Below are 13657 nucleotides of genomic sequence, written 5' to 3' on the forward strand. Positions count from 1 at the left end.
AGTCTTCGATGTCGAGATGATGTATATAGTTATCGCCACAGCCTGCTTCTCAGAACCAGAAAAGACCACATCAAGCCACCAAAACAACAGGATCGCCTACACCACCACCACATTCTCAAACTATACTCTCCATAAGATCGACACCAAGCACACCAATCATGTCCAGCAAGATCACGAATGTCGCAATTGCAGGTGTAAGTTCATAGCTACGAGTACCAGGAGAAGGCGGTCTACTGACATTGCTCAGGCGACCGGCAGTCTTGGGTCTGAGGTCTTGAAGGGTCTTCTTGAAGCCAAGTTGAATGTTACCGTTATTGCTCGGAAGGAGGGGCAGAAGTTTCCTGCTGGCGTGTCAGTCAAGGTCGTCGACACTAACTCTGCCGCGGCGATTGCCGAAGCCCTTCGCGGTCACGATGCTATCGTGGATACGACATCTGGGCCCGATCCGACCCTCCAGGGACGAATCATCGAAGCTGCTGTCTCCGCGGGAGTCTATCGTATAGTAATGGGCGAGTTCAGCGTTGACCCTGAGGACCCCGTAGCGAGATCGCCGCTCTTTCACCACGGGAAGAACCAGGCTTATCAGCACATCAAGGACCTGGCCGCGAAAGGCAAGATCACATACACTACCATATCCAATGGAGCTTTCCTTGATTGGAACCTGCGGACTGGATTCATCAACATCGACATTCGGAGCAAAAAGGTTCAATACATGAACGATGGAATGATTCCGATGGCTTGGACGATGCTTTCTTCGATCAGTACTGCCGTCGCCAACGTGCTAAAGAAGGCTGAACAGACCGAGAACCGCTCCTTCTACATCTCGAGCGTGATCAAGAGCCAAAAGCAGATGGTGGCACTGGCGAAGGAGACCCTGGGCAGCGATGGCTGGGAGGAGTCGAGCCAAGACATGGATCAAAAGCTCAAGGCCGCGACTGAGGCCATGATGGCGGGGAAGATCGACATGGAGGTCATCGGTGATATGATTCGATGGTCTGCAGGAACAGTCCCTGCGCTACGCTGGGAGCAGTTGGATGACAACAAGCTGTTGGGAGTGGAACGAATGAACGACGATGAAGTACGCAGGCTCATTCGAGACATCGCATCGGAAAGTAAGTAGTCGTCTAAGCCGATGCCGGTGAATATGGAGATTAGTGATCGACCTGTAGACTTGTAAAATGCATGATCACGAGCGAACGCTTCATACGTACATTTTCGATGAAGTTCGCGCTACAGTATGTGTGCGGAACGTTGATAAGTAACATTCATTCCAGCGCCGAGCGCAGATGCCATGACCAAGGTATCGCCAATGACCACATCCCTTTGAAGACGAGCTTGAACAGGATCGATTCGCACGCCCAAGACGACCATTCTCTGTTCCGACAGCGAATGCATAATCCCAATCTCGCAAAGTCAAAAACCGTCCGACATCGGGTGATTCTTCAGAGTCACTGGTATGTGAAACTGACCATGATTAGCCTAGATGAGCGGGTTCACGGCGATTACCGCGTTTCCTGGCTGGACGCCTCGCGCATGCGGGTTGCTCAAGCGCTGGAAAGAGCGCAGGAATCTTCATGATTCGGGAATCCGGACGATTTATCCTGATGGAGTCGTTATATGAACATCGGTGTCTTAACAAGTAGTGATCTATAGAAGCTTGACGGTCCTGTATGTAATGTGTTTGATTTGACCATGGCAATCATGGCCCATTACAACGCTTTGCATGAACGGGGAGGCTGGGGCACTGACTTGTAAGCCCATCGAGTGACCCATTGAGATATACAAACACCTTTACACATGTTGAGTGGCTATAATGTTGATGATGCTGGCGCCGTAGGGTGGCCTTCTTGGACGTGGACCAGGGCCTCGGACTCGACGATGTTTTGTCGATGCGTATGGTCGTGCGATGCGTGCTGATTTGGCTTGATATGCGAAAGCCTTCCCGGGCTTATCCGGACAGTGGCTGGGGGGTTTGTCGACTGTTTCCAATACTGGATGGGACATTAAGAAACTATGCAATGGGTAGGGGCCACTCGCCCTGGTGCAGATTCTCAATTCGCCGCAGACACGGATGTAAAGGCAGCCCACACGATGGCGAATCCCTCTCGAGCATGCCCTGGCATCGGGCGCATGTTGTAGTGATGTGTCAAGGAGAAGACGCGACTTCGAAGGCAAATCCGACGAGGCGAGGTGCATGGCCGTGACGCGCATGTGGGGCCGGACGGAAGGCCTCAGGCCTCGAAAACAACGGGGGCTTGGCGTGATAGGCGCTAGCTCAACTCGCCATGGGCAGCTTCCAAGTTTCCTTCGTCCTGCACCATCTTAACAGTACCTGCAGCAGAAGAGCGTGGGCGACCTCTTTTACGCGACTAGCTTCATAGTAGGCTTCGGCAATTCCAGTATATCTCATCTCCATATGCAGTCGGTACATCTCGGCTACCTCTTCAGCCGCCCATCGCCATGGGTCTCGTCAATGCCCAAGGCATGAAACATTGCACGTCGCTTGTGCGTTCTGGACAGCCTCATCCCCACCCACTGAGGCAGCAAACGCTTGCATGCACACGGTCGCGTTCGCGCATCGTCTCCACTTCGCGATGAGTTCCCAGCCATGTCGATCTGCCGAATCGGGTACGTCAGGTTTCAGGTTTTCGTTCTGCATTGACGCTCGAACGTTCTGAGTCTCGGATGAAGCCTCAGGCCCTTCCCGCTCCTTTACCTCTGCTCGTAATTGAGTAATGTACCTTGATCTCGACCACGCGACGGAGCCTTATCAACGGCAATTATCAATTGATCAAGATACCCTAGTAGCGCCATTAGAAATGTTTGTGGGTAGAATTGACATCGAGCGAATGGGATCAAGGTAAACGATCAAGCCTCACGTCGCCTCCAAAGATTAAGGACATACGGTTACATCACATCTGTGCCCGGCCCATTTTCGTAACGGCTTTTGAATCTGCTAGCCATGGGTCTGTCTGTACATGGGAAGCAGACAGGGTAGAAGGTGTGATCGTCATCTAATGTGGGTTAAGAATGGAGTTATCGTCTTCTCCAGCTTCGTTGATGATCACGTCGATCGTTCACCATTGAGAGCTGGACTCTGACTCTGTCGTTACCTTCATATCTAGTGGCGCAGGCTTTCGTCCACTCGTTGTTGTTCTTCTTCTTCTCTGGTTATCACCATCATCGTCACTCATTTAGCAATTTTTAGCCCTCCAACGACAACAGGCAGGAGGCTTTCACCATTATGGCACAGGTTACGCCCCGTTCCATGCTCGCACTTCAGCTTCCAGACCCTCGATTCAGCGTTGACTTCGCGAACTACGCACTCGACCCCAAAGCATATGCTACGACCAAGAAGTACATGCAGGACTTGTTCCCCGGTCAGAACAAGCCGTTACCACCACCAAAGGCTGGATCATCGCGTCATTGTAATGTGAACGCAAAGCTTAGACGCGTCATGGCAAAAGAGTCGATACCTCCCTCAGCGGCATCGCAAAGTCTTGACGACAAGTGGGATGCGCACACCATAGAGTGTATGATAATGCTTGACGAATCACTCGTCGACGAATCGGATCGATCTTCAGCCTCGTCGAACTCGACAGCAGAGTCTTACGCCACCAACGTTACTTCCATCAGCGCTTTGAGTAACACGGCGCCTACGACAAAAGCTACCAATGGTCCCACAGAGTCGACGCGTTCCTTTCTTCAACTTCCCCAGGCAATAGTCAATCACGTATTGTCATACGTTTTCGCTGAAGAACGCGCGGTCTCCATCACACCATACCAGTCGCGTGTCACACCCCAGCCACGACGCCGGCACCGCCATGGCCCGAGCACCATCGACATCCGATCTTTTATGATGCATCCTGCATTGATGGTATGTAAGCAGGCGCGCGAGCTGGGACTAGACATCCTCTATCGCGACAGCCTATTTCTCATCGACCTATCTGACATTGGTGGAGTCAACGCCAGCGGCGAGAAGGATATCGGCAAATATTGGGGATGCTGGACGAGCAGTACGCCACCTCACATGGTCAAGTCGGCACTCTCCCGTGCTGCGAACATCCGTATCCAGCTCCCAGTTCCTAGCGCAGAAGCTACAGTTGTACGCAGCGCAACTAAGAGGAAGAAGGATGCACAGGAAGACACTTCCATCGTGATCGATTCTCTACGCACAGTGACCACCCTCATTACTGGTCAGGACAGTACCCCAACTCAACCAACAGAACGCAGTCGCTCGGCAAGTCCAGCGGGGCCGAAGATCCTCCGTCGCAAGCTCAGCTTCCGATCTGCGAAGCGTCCTGACTCATTGGAGTTTGTTTGCCGCGGAGACTCACCTCCACCCCAACCGAGAGAACCATTAAGCACGCTAGAGGTTGTACTCGTGAAGGCTAATGCAGACGCCGAAGTGCACAGCCAAACGCTGGACATGGTAGCAATATGCAGTAGCATTCCAGTCTCCGGCGCTCTAGAGTATCATCTTGAGCTTGACGCGATGAGGAGGCTGTGGGCTAAGCGTGACAATGGACAATGGCGAGGAAGTGAGCCAGATGGTCACAAACTCCTGCATGGTACGTCGCAGTCTACTTCAATTTCCTCGCACCAGCACTGACTTGCAACAGATCTTAGGGCTCTAGGACATTCAGCGGCGAAAGCAGAAGTCGCACGACCTCGTGAACAGCCCAGACAGACGCACGACCAGCCTACTGCACGTGCAGATGTACTCCATAGAGATAGGGCACGCTCTGCCCAGCAACCTACCAGCGGCAGACCCAGCTTAGAGGGGCACCTTCAGCAACGAGGTATTCCGAAAACACGGCCTGCTAAAAATGGCCTCGTCGCAAGGAAGATCAAAGAGATGGAGAGCCTTTCCAAGATCAAACTGTTGAAGGGCAACAAGCAACCACCGACGGTTGAGGAGCTTCAACAGATCGCCTCAGACATCAGGAGAGGCGTCTACTAAAAATTCCATCGCGGCCTGGGGCCGACAGAGCCCGGCGCTCAATCATGTCATGTACTTACTTTTCTTCTGTCATATCTAAGTTTAATGTCTATAGTCTATCCACACTCAAACATGTCCATAACTTCAGATGTGCTTGGTCGACTAGGCCTTTCCGTCCGAAAATTGGACAACAGCCCACTTGCCACTCCAAGCCCACTTTCTCGCCCCACTGTCTCCGCCGCCCCCTTCTGATGCTTTTATGCGCTCGTCTTCTCCGTCCTTTAATCCGACGACGACGTCGGCTTTGCACGTGCGGAGCGCGAGGACTCGTAGACCTGAGCCAGGGCCCATTGGACCAATGGCTTCGGTGAATGGTGTGGTAGGAGACCAAGCAGCCTAGTGATGGTCAGTAATGCGAGGGACGAATGTAGAAGAGGGCACTTACATCAGCGGTCAACTTGCGATAGTTGAGATCGCCCTTGAAGATGACGAGTTCGCTCTCCTTGAGATCCTCGTACAAGTCCGGCTCGCTCTTGGGAAGTCGCCAGTAGCTGCCGCCTGCAGTCCAGAAGTCGTTTGGTCGCATCATCAATTGGCCTTCTGCGTGGAGACCACTCCAATGCTGGAAGAGGAATTGCAGATTCGCGCTCTCTGTCTCAGACAGCGGTACGGACTGCTTGCCAGCGTGCTTCTCGTCTTCCGATAGCGCGCTGTAGAAGCTCTGTGAGTCGGCTAGTGCCATGAGGAGTGCACCGAAATCGGCTGGCAGAACGTCTGAAACGAACCATGGAATGTTCTTGGGGTGGAACACCACGTTTGTCGCCAGACCGGATGCGATGAGATATCCAGCGAGAATCAGGTCGACGAAGAGCTCGAAGCCAGCATTGTCAAGCACAATGTCAACGCGACGTTCCTTCTTGCCCTTCTTCTGAGCCCGCGTGAGAACCTCGAACGCCTTGTCTAGGTCGTTGACCAGAATGTTCTTCTCGGAGTTCTTGCGCGCCTCAGAGCCCTGCAACTTCTGGATGTCCTCGTATGACAGGTTGGTCAACAAGGACAGATCCGTCGCATTGCCCCAGAGACAGATCTCGCACATCTCGGTGAACAGGACCTTCTCTGCAGCCTCGAGCTGCTCCTGCGACTCTGCACCCTTGATTGTCTTCTTCTGTTCGAGCTCGGTGACAATGTCTTTGTAGCGTGCGGCGAGTTCGATGACGGCGGGGCGAGAGGATTTGAAGGTTTCCATCTTCTGGCGAGCGAAGATGTCGTACGAGCGCCATTTGGTGGTCTGCTTAAAGATGCTTGCGATGCGTCTGCCTATGGCCATTAGCACGCACCATTGAGCGACTCAGGCCTACATACCTGTACAGATAGCACTCGGCATACAGCCAAGACACGTTGTGCCATTTGGGGTTGCCTCTTGCTGCCAATTCCTTGTTGTATGCCTCGACATCGCGCTCGCCATCATCGGAAATCGGAGTGAGCTCGCGGTCGTGCTGCAGCTCGTACTTCAGCTTGGCGAGTTCTGCGACGACCTGTTTGCCTTCTGTGATGGCCGTCTCGTCTTTGGTGTCGTGCAGAGAGCGGTGCACGTCGTCAATGCCTTGGGTGATGATGATGGGCCATCGCGAGCGCGCCGAAGTGTGGGCAAACGACGTCGCGTCGTTGGTGCTGTACTGCGCTGGTGCTGATTAGTCATGGAACAGCTTGTATAGGCGCGCATTTACTCACGTGCTGAGAAAGTGTCGTACTCCATGTTGCTGCTCAGTTGTGGTGGGTTACAAGGTTGGTGAGGCGCCCAGTCACGACTTTCAACATGACGACGTTTGCAGGGGTCTAGGAGCGAAAACGTCGCCAAGCATTCCGGCTACCCCTCCACGTGCTCGACCGTTATCCCCACTACAGCACTTCCCACCAGGTGTAAGCACACCAACACCGTCTCCTCCATGTTCTATGGGCATAGTGTTCAACTCCATCACAGTCTATATGCAATGCATGTCAATTCTCATCCATTGACACCACATAACTGACATACTACAACTCCTGACGACTAAGTGGAGTGCATGGTCGCTGATGGGAGCAAGCGGTGCGGACCTGCACCATGCAGTTGCTAAGGTGCATCAGGCATGGAGTTTGGACAGTATTTGGAAGCCATCGCATTCCAAGTGAGGCTCCGGGGTTGGGACGCAGGGTCCGTGAAGTCTCGACGAATCGGACATGTGGAGTGACATGCTGGTTAACCATGACGTGTTTTCCCAGGCACTCTCGTGTCGCCGCTACCTGCGCGTCTATAAACGGTATTCCGAAGTTACCTTTGCAAGAACGTATTGCCAGTTTGCGAGCAGCTCGATGCGATTTCACTTTCACATCTCGACGCACTTCGTACGCATCCACATGCGCTAGCTCATGAAAATCTACCGCTCAATCCTCAGTATCGGTGTTCGCAGCACCATCACCTCCAGACCTCTGCGCACCTCCTTCCAATTCGCACGTACAATGGCGACGATACCGAACGGAGATCTGAACAATACCTCGGCCGAACGTGCACGAACTGAACTCGACATTGATCCCGCGTATCAAGGTCGCTCATTGGCGATACCACCTTCTGAAGACGATGTGGAAGTTCGAAAGGCTTACCGGCCATTCATACTTGAGGGGAAAGATGATGAGGACGATTGGGTGGCTGAATTAGAACTCAGCACTGCACTGAAGATGGTCGATACACAGTTGCTCCACCGTGGAGACGACAGGCTCAGGGTGGTGGTCTTGCACGGAAGCATGCGATCAAGGTACAGACTACTTCCAGCCAAGTGCCCCCATGGGTGCGTTCAATGGCATATACTGACTCCAGGCAGATCTTACTCGCGCTTGCTATCGTACGAGGCGAGCCGAATACTTTTCCGCCTTGGCTGCGACGTTCGCATGTACGACCCCACTGGCCTACCAGTCAAGGACGATGTACAACACACACACCCCAAAGTGCAAGAGTTACGCGAACTGAGTAAATGGAGCGATGGGCATATATGGATATGTCCTGAGCAGCATGGGACTCTCGTAAGCTGGTGCCCTAAAACTCAGTATGCTTTCTGAACGTCATGCTAATGGCTGTCCTCTTATAGACGGCCGTGTTCAAGAACCAGATCGACTGGATACCACTGTCCACCGGCTCTGTTCGTCCGACCCAGGGCCGCACCCTCGGAATCGCACAAGTAAACGGCGGATCACAGTCCTTCAATACAGTCAATGCCCTGCGAATACTCGGTCGATGGATGCGCATGTTCGTCATACCGAACCAAAGCTCCATACCCATGGCATACAAGCAGTTCACCGAGGAGGACGCTGGCAGCAGGCTAATGCCCAGCGGTAATAGAGACCGACTTGTCGACTGCATGGAGGAGTTCGTCAAATACACCATTGTGATGCGCCCTCATTTCGATCTCTTCGGCGACAGGTTCAGTGAGAGGGAAGAGAAGCGGGCGAAACAAGCAAAGGAAGCTAATAAGCCTGCCCCAGACACGCAGCATGCGGCTTTGTCCACCAACGCGGGGCCTTCGAATTGATCCGAACCTCATTTGAATGCAAGAACAGCATTGTCTCAAAAAAGTAGGAGTCTGGCATACAGTGTGGTAGTAAAGCGCAGGTTCTGAATGTATCAACAGCCCTCGACCGGTTCTGGACTAGTGCTGTCGATCATCCGTGAGTGGTGACACCCCGCAAATGCAAGTGACATATCTCCTACGCGCATATATAGTGGCGCCGGCTGGAGCAGAAGGTACCATGCTTCTGAATGCATGCCGCAAAGATGACGAAACAAGACAGCATTCCCCGACAGCACAGCGAGGTGTCACCGCCACTGACGCTCGATGAGGTAATCGTAGGAGAGCACACTACCAATGCAGAGCATACGCCCCCCGATGGCGGCTACGGCTGGGTTTGTGTAGCAGCGCGCTTTACGATAAACTGCTTCACATGGGGTACCGTATCAGTGAGTCAAGGTCGCTTATTGGAAGAGACTTTCTCTCCACCGTGCATCATACTGACAACCTTCAGGCCTATGGCATCTATCTATCGCACTACCTAGCGGACGACATCTTCCCCGAAGCCTCAACCTGGGATTATGCATTCATCGGTGGCTTCAACTTTGCCATTGCTATGCTCGTGGCACCTTTCGTAACTGTCTTCTGTCGCAGATCTGGAACCCATGTTGTCATGTGCTGCGGCCTGATCTTACAGCTCGGCGGCTTCATCGCTGCCTCATTCGCAACTCGGGTTTGGCAGCTCCACCTCTCGCAGGGTGTATTGATCGGCTGCGGGATTGGATTCTTGTACATTCCATGCCTTCCAGTTCTATCGCAATGGTTTGATCGGAAACGAAGCCTGGCCAACGGCATCAGTGCAGCAGGGTCTGGGGTCGGCGGCGCAGCTTTCACTTGGGGTACCGAGGCCATTATTCGAAGATACAGCATTGGTTGGGCGTTGCGTATCACGGGCATCATCGCTTTCGTGGCCAATCTTACTGCGACAGTCTTCATACGCGACAGGAACAAGGCCATTCGGCCATCCCAACTAGGCTTCGATACCAAACTTCTGCGGCGCTACGAAGTGGTATTGCTGCTTGCATGGGTCTTCATCAGCATGCTGGGATACATCGTCCTCCTCTTTTCACTCTCCGATTTTGCACTATCGATAGGCCTCTCGCGATCCCAAGCTACAGATATAATCGGCCTCTTGAACGTCGGGACAGCGATCGGGCGTCCAATCATCGGTATCCTGAGTGATCGATGGAGCAGGATAGATACGGCAGGAGCGTTGACCTTGCTGTGCGGTCTTTCATGTTTTGCGTTTTGGCTGCCTGCTACATCCTACGCACTAACGGTATTCTTTGCCATTCTCTGCGGCGCGATCGTTGGTGTATTCTGGATGGTAAGTCAACTTCGTAACCGAGAAGTACTCCAGACAGCTCCACTGACCACTTACCCAACCAGACCATTGGCCCGCTCTGCGTCGAAGTCGCAGGCATCAAGAACCTGCAGTCGTTACTTTCTTTATCCTGGGCGGCAGTCATCATCCCAGCAACAGGTATGCGCCCCGTTCTTGAGGTCGAGAGGAGCCTTAACTAACTGAAGCAGTTTCCGAGGGAATCGCACTCAAGCTCAGACGGCCTTCATCTTCGCGTGAGTATCTTTATACTCAGATCTTTGCAGGTCTTTCATATGTAGTGGCTAGTGGATTCATATTTCAGCTACGGAGGGTGAAACGTCGCCAAAATGCCCTCGACCGATAGCATGCATGCTTAGATCAACGCTCATGCAATCTCTGCAAGAACCTCCAACAAGACATGATTTTGTATGCGACAACCTTCCAACGGAGACGTGCTGAATCGGTAGCCCGCCCTTAGCTTCTTGTCCAGATATTCTGAGCTGTGGCCGTCGGGGTTTTGTGCAAGCACGAGGGAGAAAGCGGTTGTACAAAGCGTTGTCGAAACTGAAAGTTGCGCTGGTAGTCCATTCGATGCTGGCGAAAACTCGGCCGCGTTATCCTGAAGTGGGCTCAACAAACTCAAACCTCCATTGGCGCATGCTGGAGGAGTCATGGCAGCAGGCATATCTTGCGATGCCCATGAGGGCGACGCGTCCATCGCATACGAATCTACTAGGTTCAGTTGCATATTCGCATTCCGTATGTCCATCTCCGCGCCGAATGGTGAATAAACCTCATGTGCTTGCTTTTGGGAGGGGACAATAGAGCTTGTGTCCAACTAGCCTTGTCAAATTATGGTGACATTTGCGATGTGTGAGCCTACCTCGCTGATCAATGAAGTATTCATATGTTGAGAAGATGTTTCAGGCGTACTGCCGATGTGTGTGATGCTCTCTTGGTAGCTTGAGAACTGTGCTGCGAGATGCTGGGCTCTCGAGAAAGCCTCGAGGAATGCTTCGTCAAGCCCTAACGTATACAACAGCTTTTTGAGCGATTGAACCTCCTGGGTAGCTTTCGCGAGCTCTGCTGTCGTAGGGTCTTGACTACATCCGTTTTCAGATTCGCGGAGCTTCGTTTCAAGTTCGGCAATGTATGCCTTGCGCCGGGCGCGACTGCGACGCTGATTGTTGCGCACCCGCTCGGCGTTTGAAGACTTGGAAGGCTGTCAGCACCTGATGACGCGACGGGATAGGAGTAAAGCACTTTCGCATTCACATTCTTGTGCGCCATTGTGAAGAGTTTCAGTAAGTGGAGGCTGTCGAGGCTGCGAGTGTTGAAAAATTATGGGGTAACGATGTTGAGACGGGCTGCCACGCGGCGTGACGTCATTTGTCAGCCTCAAAAGGAAGTTGCTTGCGCGTATGAGCAGACGTTACACAAGAGGAGGACCAAGACTACGATTTTTGGTATCGTTTCAAGCTATCTCTCATCCATGAGCTCTAGAACAAGCGTATTCTTGACACTACACTCCTGGTCTCCCTGACAGCCCAGACTCGCCCGTATCCGATGTCTATCACCGTCGCCACGCATCTCTGATATAATGGTGGCAGCGGTATCGCATGATATCAGCAAACCATTGTCGAGCGACTTCGCTTGAGGCGCAGATGTGGGTGGACAAAAACAACTCGCAGTGTTAGGACAATCATCATCGTCTGCGACGCTGCGGGACGAGGCTACGGTTTGATCAGTCATTGAGCTTTCTGTTATCCGAGAATCGACGGCTCTTTGTGTCTCGGGTGGTTTGCAGCAAGATGACTCCTCCTGGTCTACCATGGCAACAGGCTCATGCGCAGCAGTAGACGGCGAGTTGGTCGTGTCATTCGCTCTCTCGGGCATACATGCTGCGTCTTGAATGGCTCCTACCACTGACTGACGAACATGGTGGGTGTCTGGGAAGGACTGTGCATGATGTTGAATTGGCTGGTGCGGCCGCTGTTGGATTGGGATCTGTGCAGGGGCTGGCTCAGGAACTTGCGCCGGAGACCGTACAACAGGCTGAGAGACAGGATACGTCGCGTATCCGACAGGACTTTGCGCGGGAGTAAGTGAGACCTGAGGTCGCATCGCCGGTTGAGCATACAGCGCGGCAGCTGAGGGACTTGGGGCGCTTGGCGCATCAAAGGATCGTAGATACGCATCCACCTCCTCGCGCGACACACCACGGCTGGCCAGCAAGCTCTTTAGACGTGCATTTTCCTCTGCAACCTTGCGAGCTGCGCGTTGCATCTCTTGGGTAGCGGCGATGCCTTTGGCTTCATATTCCTGCACGCGTCGCTGCAGGTCCTGGATGAGCTCTTTCCGCTGATTACGCGAGCGCCGCTGATTCTCGCGGATCCGAATGGAAGAAGGCGTGTCGCTTCCCTGCGTGTGGCTTAGCGTCAATTCCAGCGACAGCGCATCTGCTATCCGTAGCTTACCTTTTTCGACATGATCGGATTGCGGTAATATGGGAATCGTGATATGCAGGAACATAGGTCAGAACCAGGAGAGTGGGGTTCTAAGCTACTTAGCGTCTGCATTTAGCGTGCGGTCTGGATCGACACCGGACGAACCCCACTCGTGTCACCCACGTGCGAGATTCTACAGCTACCTGCAACGCTCTCTCTACCTATATCTAGTGTTTTACTAAAGCTTATTCTTTCTAGCTTTCTTTATTTAATTTACTCTTAAAGTAAATAGTTTAGTAGTCTATAAGTAGAATATTTAGCTTAGAATAGATAGAATAAGAATAAAAGCTTAGCTTAACTAATTAAATATACTCTTTTATTAGCTATAAAAACTAGCTTTATACTAAAACTTTATAGTATTAAAGTATTATAGTAGTAGAATAATAGAATACTTATATTAAGTTACTACTTTAAGTTATAGTAATAAATATTAAAGTACTAAAATATTATAAATACTATAGAGTATAAGATTATATTAAGTACTTATATAAGTAGATACTAGTTAACTAATAAGTAGCTAGAAGTACTAGACAGTATTAATTATAAAGCTAATAAAGCTTTAGTATTTAATAAAGATTTATAACTACTTTCTAGAAGCTATAAGATATTATAGCTTTAGTTTAGTAGAATATTAATATAAAATAGAAATAAAAAATATAGCTTAGTAACTCTATAAAGTAATTATAATAGAAGAATATTTTTAAAATTCTTTATATTTACTATTATATAGTAGTAAGTTGTAATAAAAATTTTCTACTAATATTTACTATTAGTAGAGCTAGAGAAATAATTAAAAAGAAATATATTAGAGTATATATTAATTTATTACTTACTAAAAAATATATAATTAAAATCTTTAGTTATATAATTAAAAGCTAAGTTATTATATCTATAGAATTAGATAGATATAACTACATTTTAAAACTTTAATATACTTACTAAAGTTCTAAAATTATAAATCTAATATACTAAAACTTATTTTATTAAATCTACTATAATTAGTATACTTTAGTAAAGTCTAAGCTAAAGATTTTAAATAATATAGTAGAAAATTTTATTTTAATTTAAATATTAAATTATACTTAATACTAATAGTAATAGACTTTTACTTATTAAAATATTTCTTAGTAGTTATAAAACTACGTAAATTAAATAAGAAATTCTCTTATATAAAATTAGTATATAGCTTATAGCTATAGTAATTTAGTAGTTTTACTAGTAAAAAGTTATTCTACTAATAAAATTTAGACTTTTAACTTCTTTTAAGTAAAGTTTAAAGTACTATTAA

General features: G+C 50.1%; 6 protein-coding genes across 6 annotated transcripts; 4 read left to right on the forward strand and 2 right to left on the reverse strand.

The window, feature by feature from the left end:
• Window positions 1-158: 158 nt before the first annotated feature.
• Window positions 159-1120, forward strand: J4E88_010107 (uncharacterized protein; the record flags this gene model as incomplete). The annotated part of the gene is made up of 2 exons (XM_049403702.1): window positions 159-194; window positions 248-1120. 2 exons carry the CDS (start codon window positions 159-161, stop codon window positions 1118-1120), a joined length of 909 nt encoding a protein of 302 aa, XP_049250631.1.
• Window positions 1121-3244: 2124 nt separating this feature from the next.
• On the forward strand, window positions 3245-4963 carry J4E88_010108 (uncharacterized protein; the record flags this gene model as incomplete). The annotated part of the gene is made up of 2 exons (XM_049403703.1): window positions 3245-4571; window positions 4623-4963. 2 exons carry the CDS (start codon window positions 3245-3247, stop codon window positions 4961-4963), a joined length of 1668 nt encoding a protein of 555 aa, XP_049250632.1.
• Window positions 4964-5104: 141 nt separating this feature from the next.
• J4E88_010109 (uncharacterized protein) lies at window positions 5105-6698 on the reverse strand (the record flags this gene model as incomplete). The annotated part of the gene is made up of 4 exons (XM_049403704.1): window positions 5105-5338; window positions 5388-6255; window positions 6305-6623; window positions 6674-6698. The coding sequence occupies 4 exons, from the start codon at window positions 6696-6698 to the stop codon at window positions 5105-5107; spliced, it is 1446 nt and encodes a 481-aa protein (XP_049250633.1).
• A 740-nt stretch (window positions 6699-7438) lies between these two features.
• On the forward strand, window positions 7439-8502 carry J4E88_010110 (uncharacterized protein; the record flags this gene model as incomplete). The annotated part of the gene is made up of 3 exons (XM_049403705.1): window positions 7439-7731; window positions 7798-7996; window positions 8062-8502. The coding sequence occupies 3 exons, from the start codon at window positions 7439-7441 to the stop codon at window positions 8500-8502; spliced, it is 933 nt and encodes a 310-aa protein (XP_049250634.1).
• Window positions 8503-8744: 242 nt separating this feature from the next.
• On the forward strand, window positions 8745-10226 carry J4E88_010111 (uncharacterized protein; the record flags this gene model as incomplete). The annotated part of the gene is made up of 5 exons (XM_049403706.1): window positions 8745-8927; window positions 8993-9865; window positions 9928-10021; window positions 10072-10116; window positions 10162-10226. The coding sequence occupies 5 exons, from the start codon at window positions 8745-8747 to the stop codon at window positions 10224-10226; spliced, it is 1260 nt and encodes a 419-aa protein (XP_049250635.1).
• A 21-nt stretch (window positions 10227-10247) lies between these two features.
• Window positions 10248-12283, reverse strand: J4E88_010112 (uncharacterized protein; the record flags this gene model as incomplete). The annotated part of the gene is made up of 4 exons (XM_049403707.1): window positions 10248-10700; window positions 10746-11075; window positions 11927-11951; window positions 12003-12283. Coding segments are annotated over 4 exons (1089 nt in total), but the record flags the coding sequence as incomplete, so codon positions are not given.
• Between the last annotated feature and the right edge of the window lie 1374 nt (window positions 12284-13657).

This window comes from Alternaria novae-zelandiae, assembly GCF_023758075.1.
Source record: "Alternaria novae-zelandiae strain BMP 2774 chromosome Unknown scaffold_28, whole genome shotgun sequence".
NCBI classification, from domain to species: domain Eukaryota; kingdom Fungi; phylum Ascomycota; class Dothideomycetes; order Pleosporales; family Pleosporaceae; genus Alternaria; species Alternaria novae-zelandiae.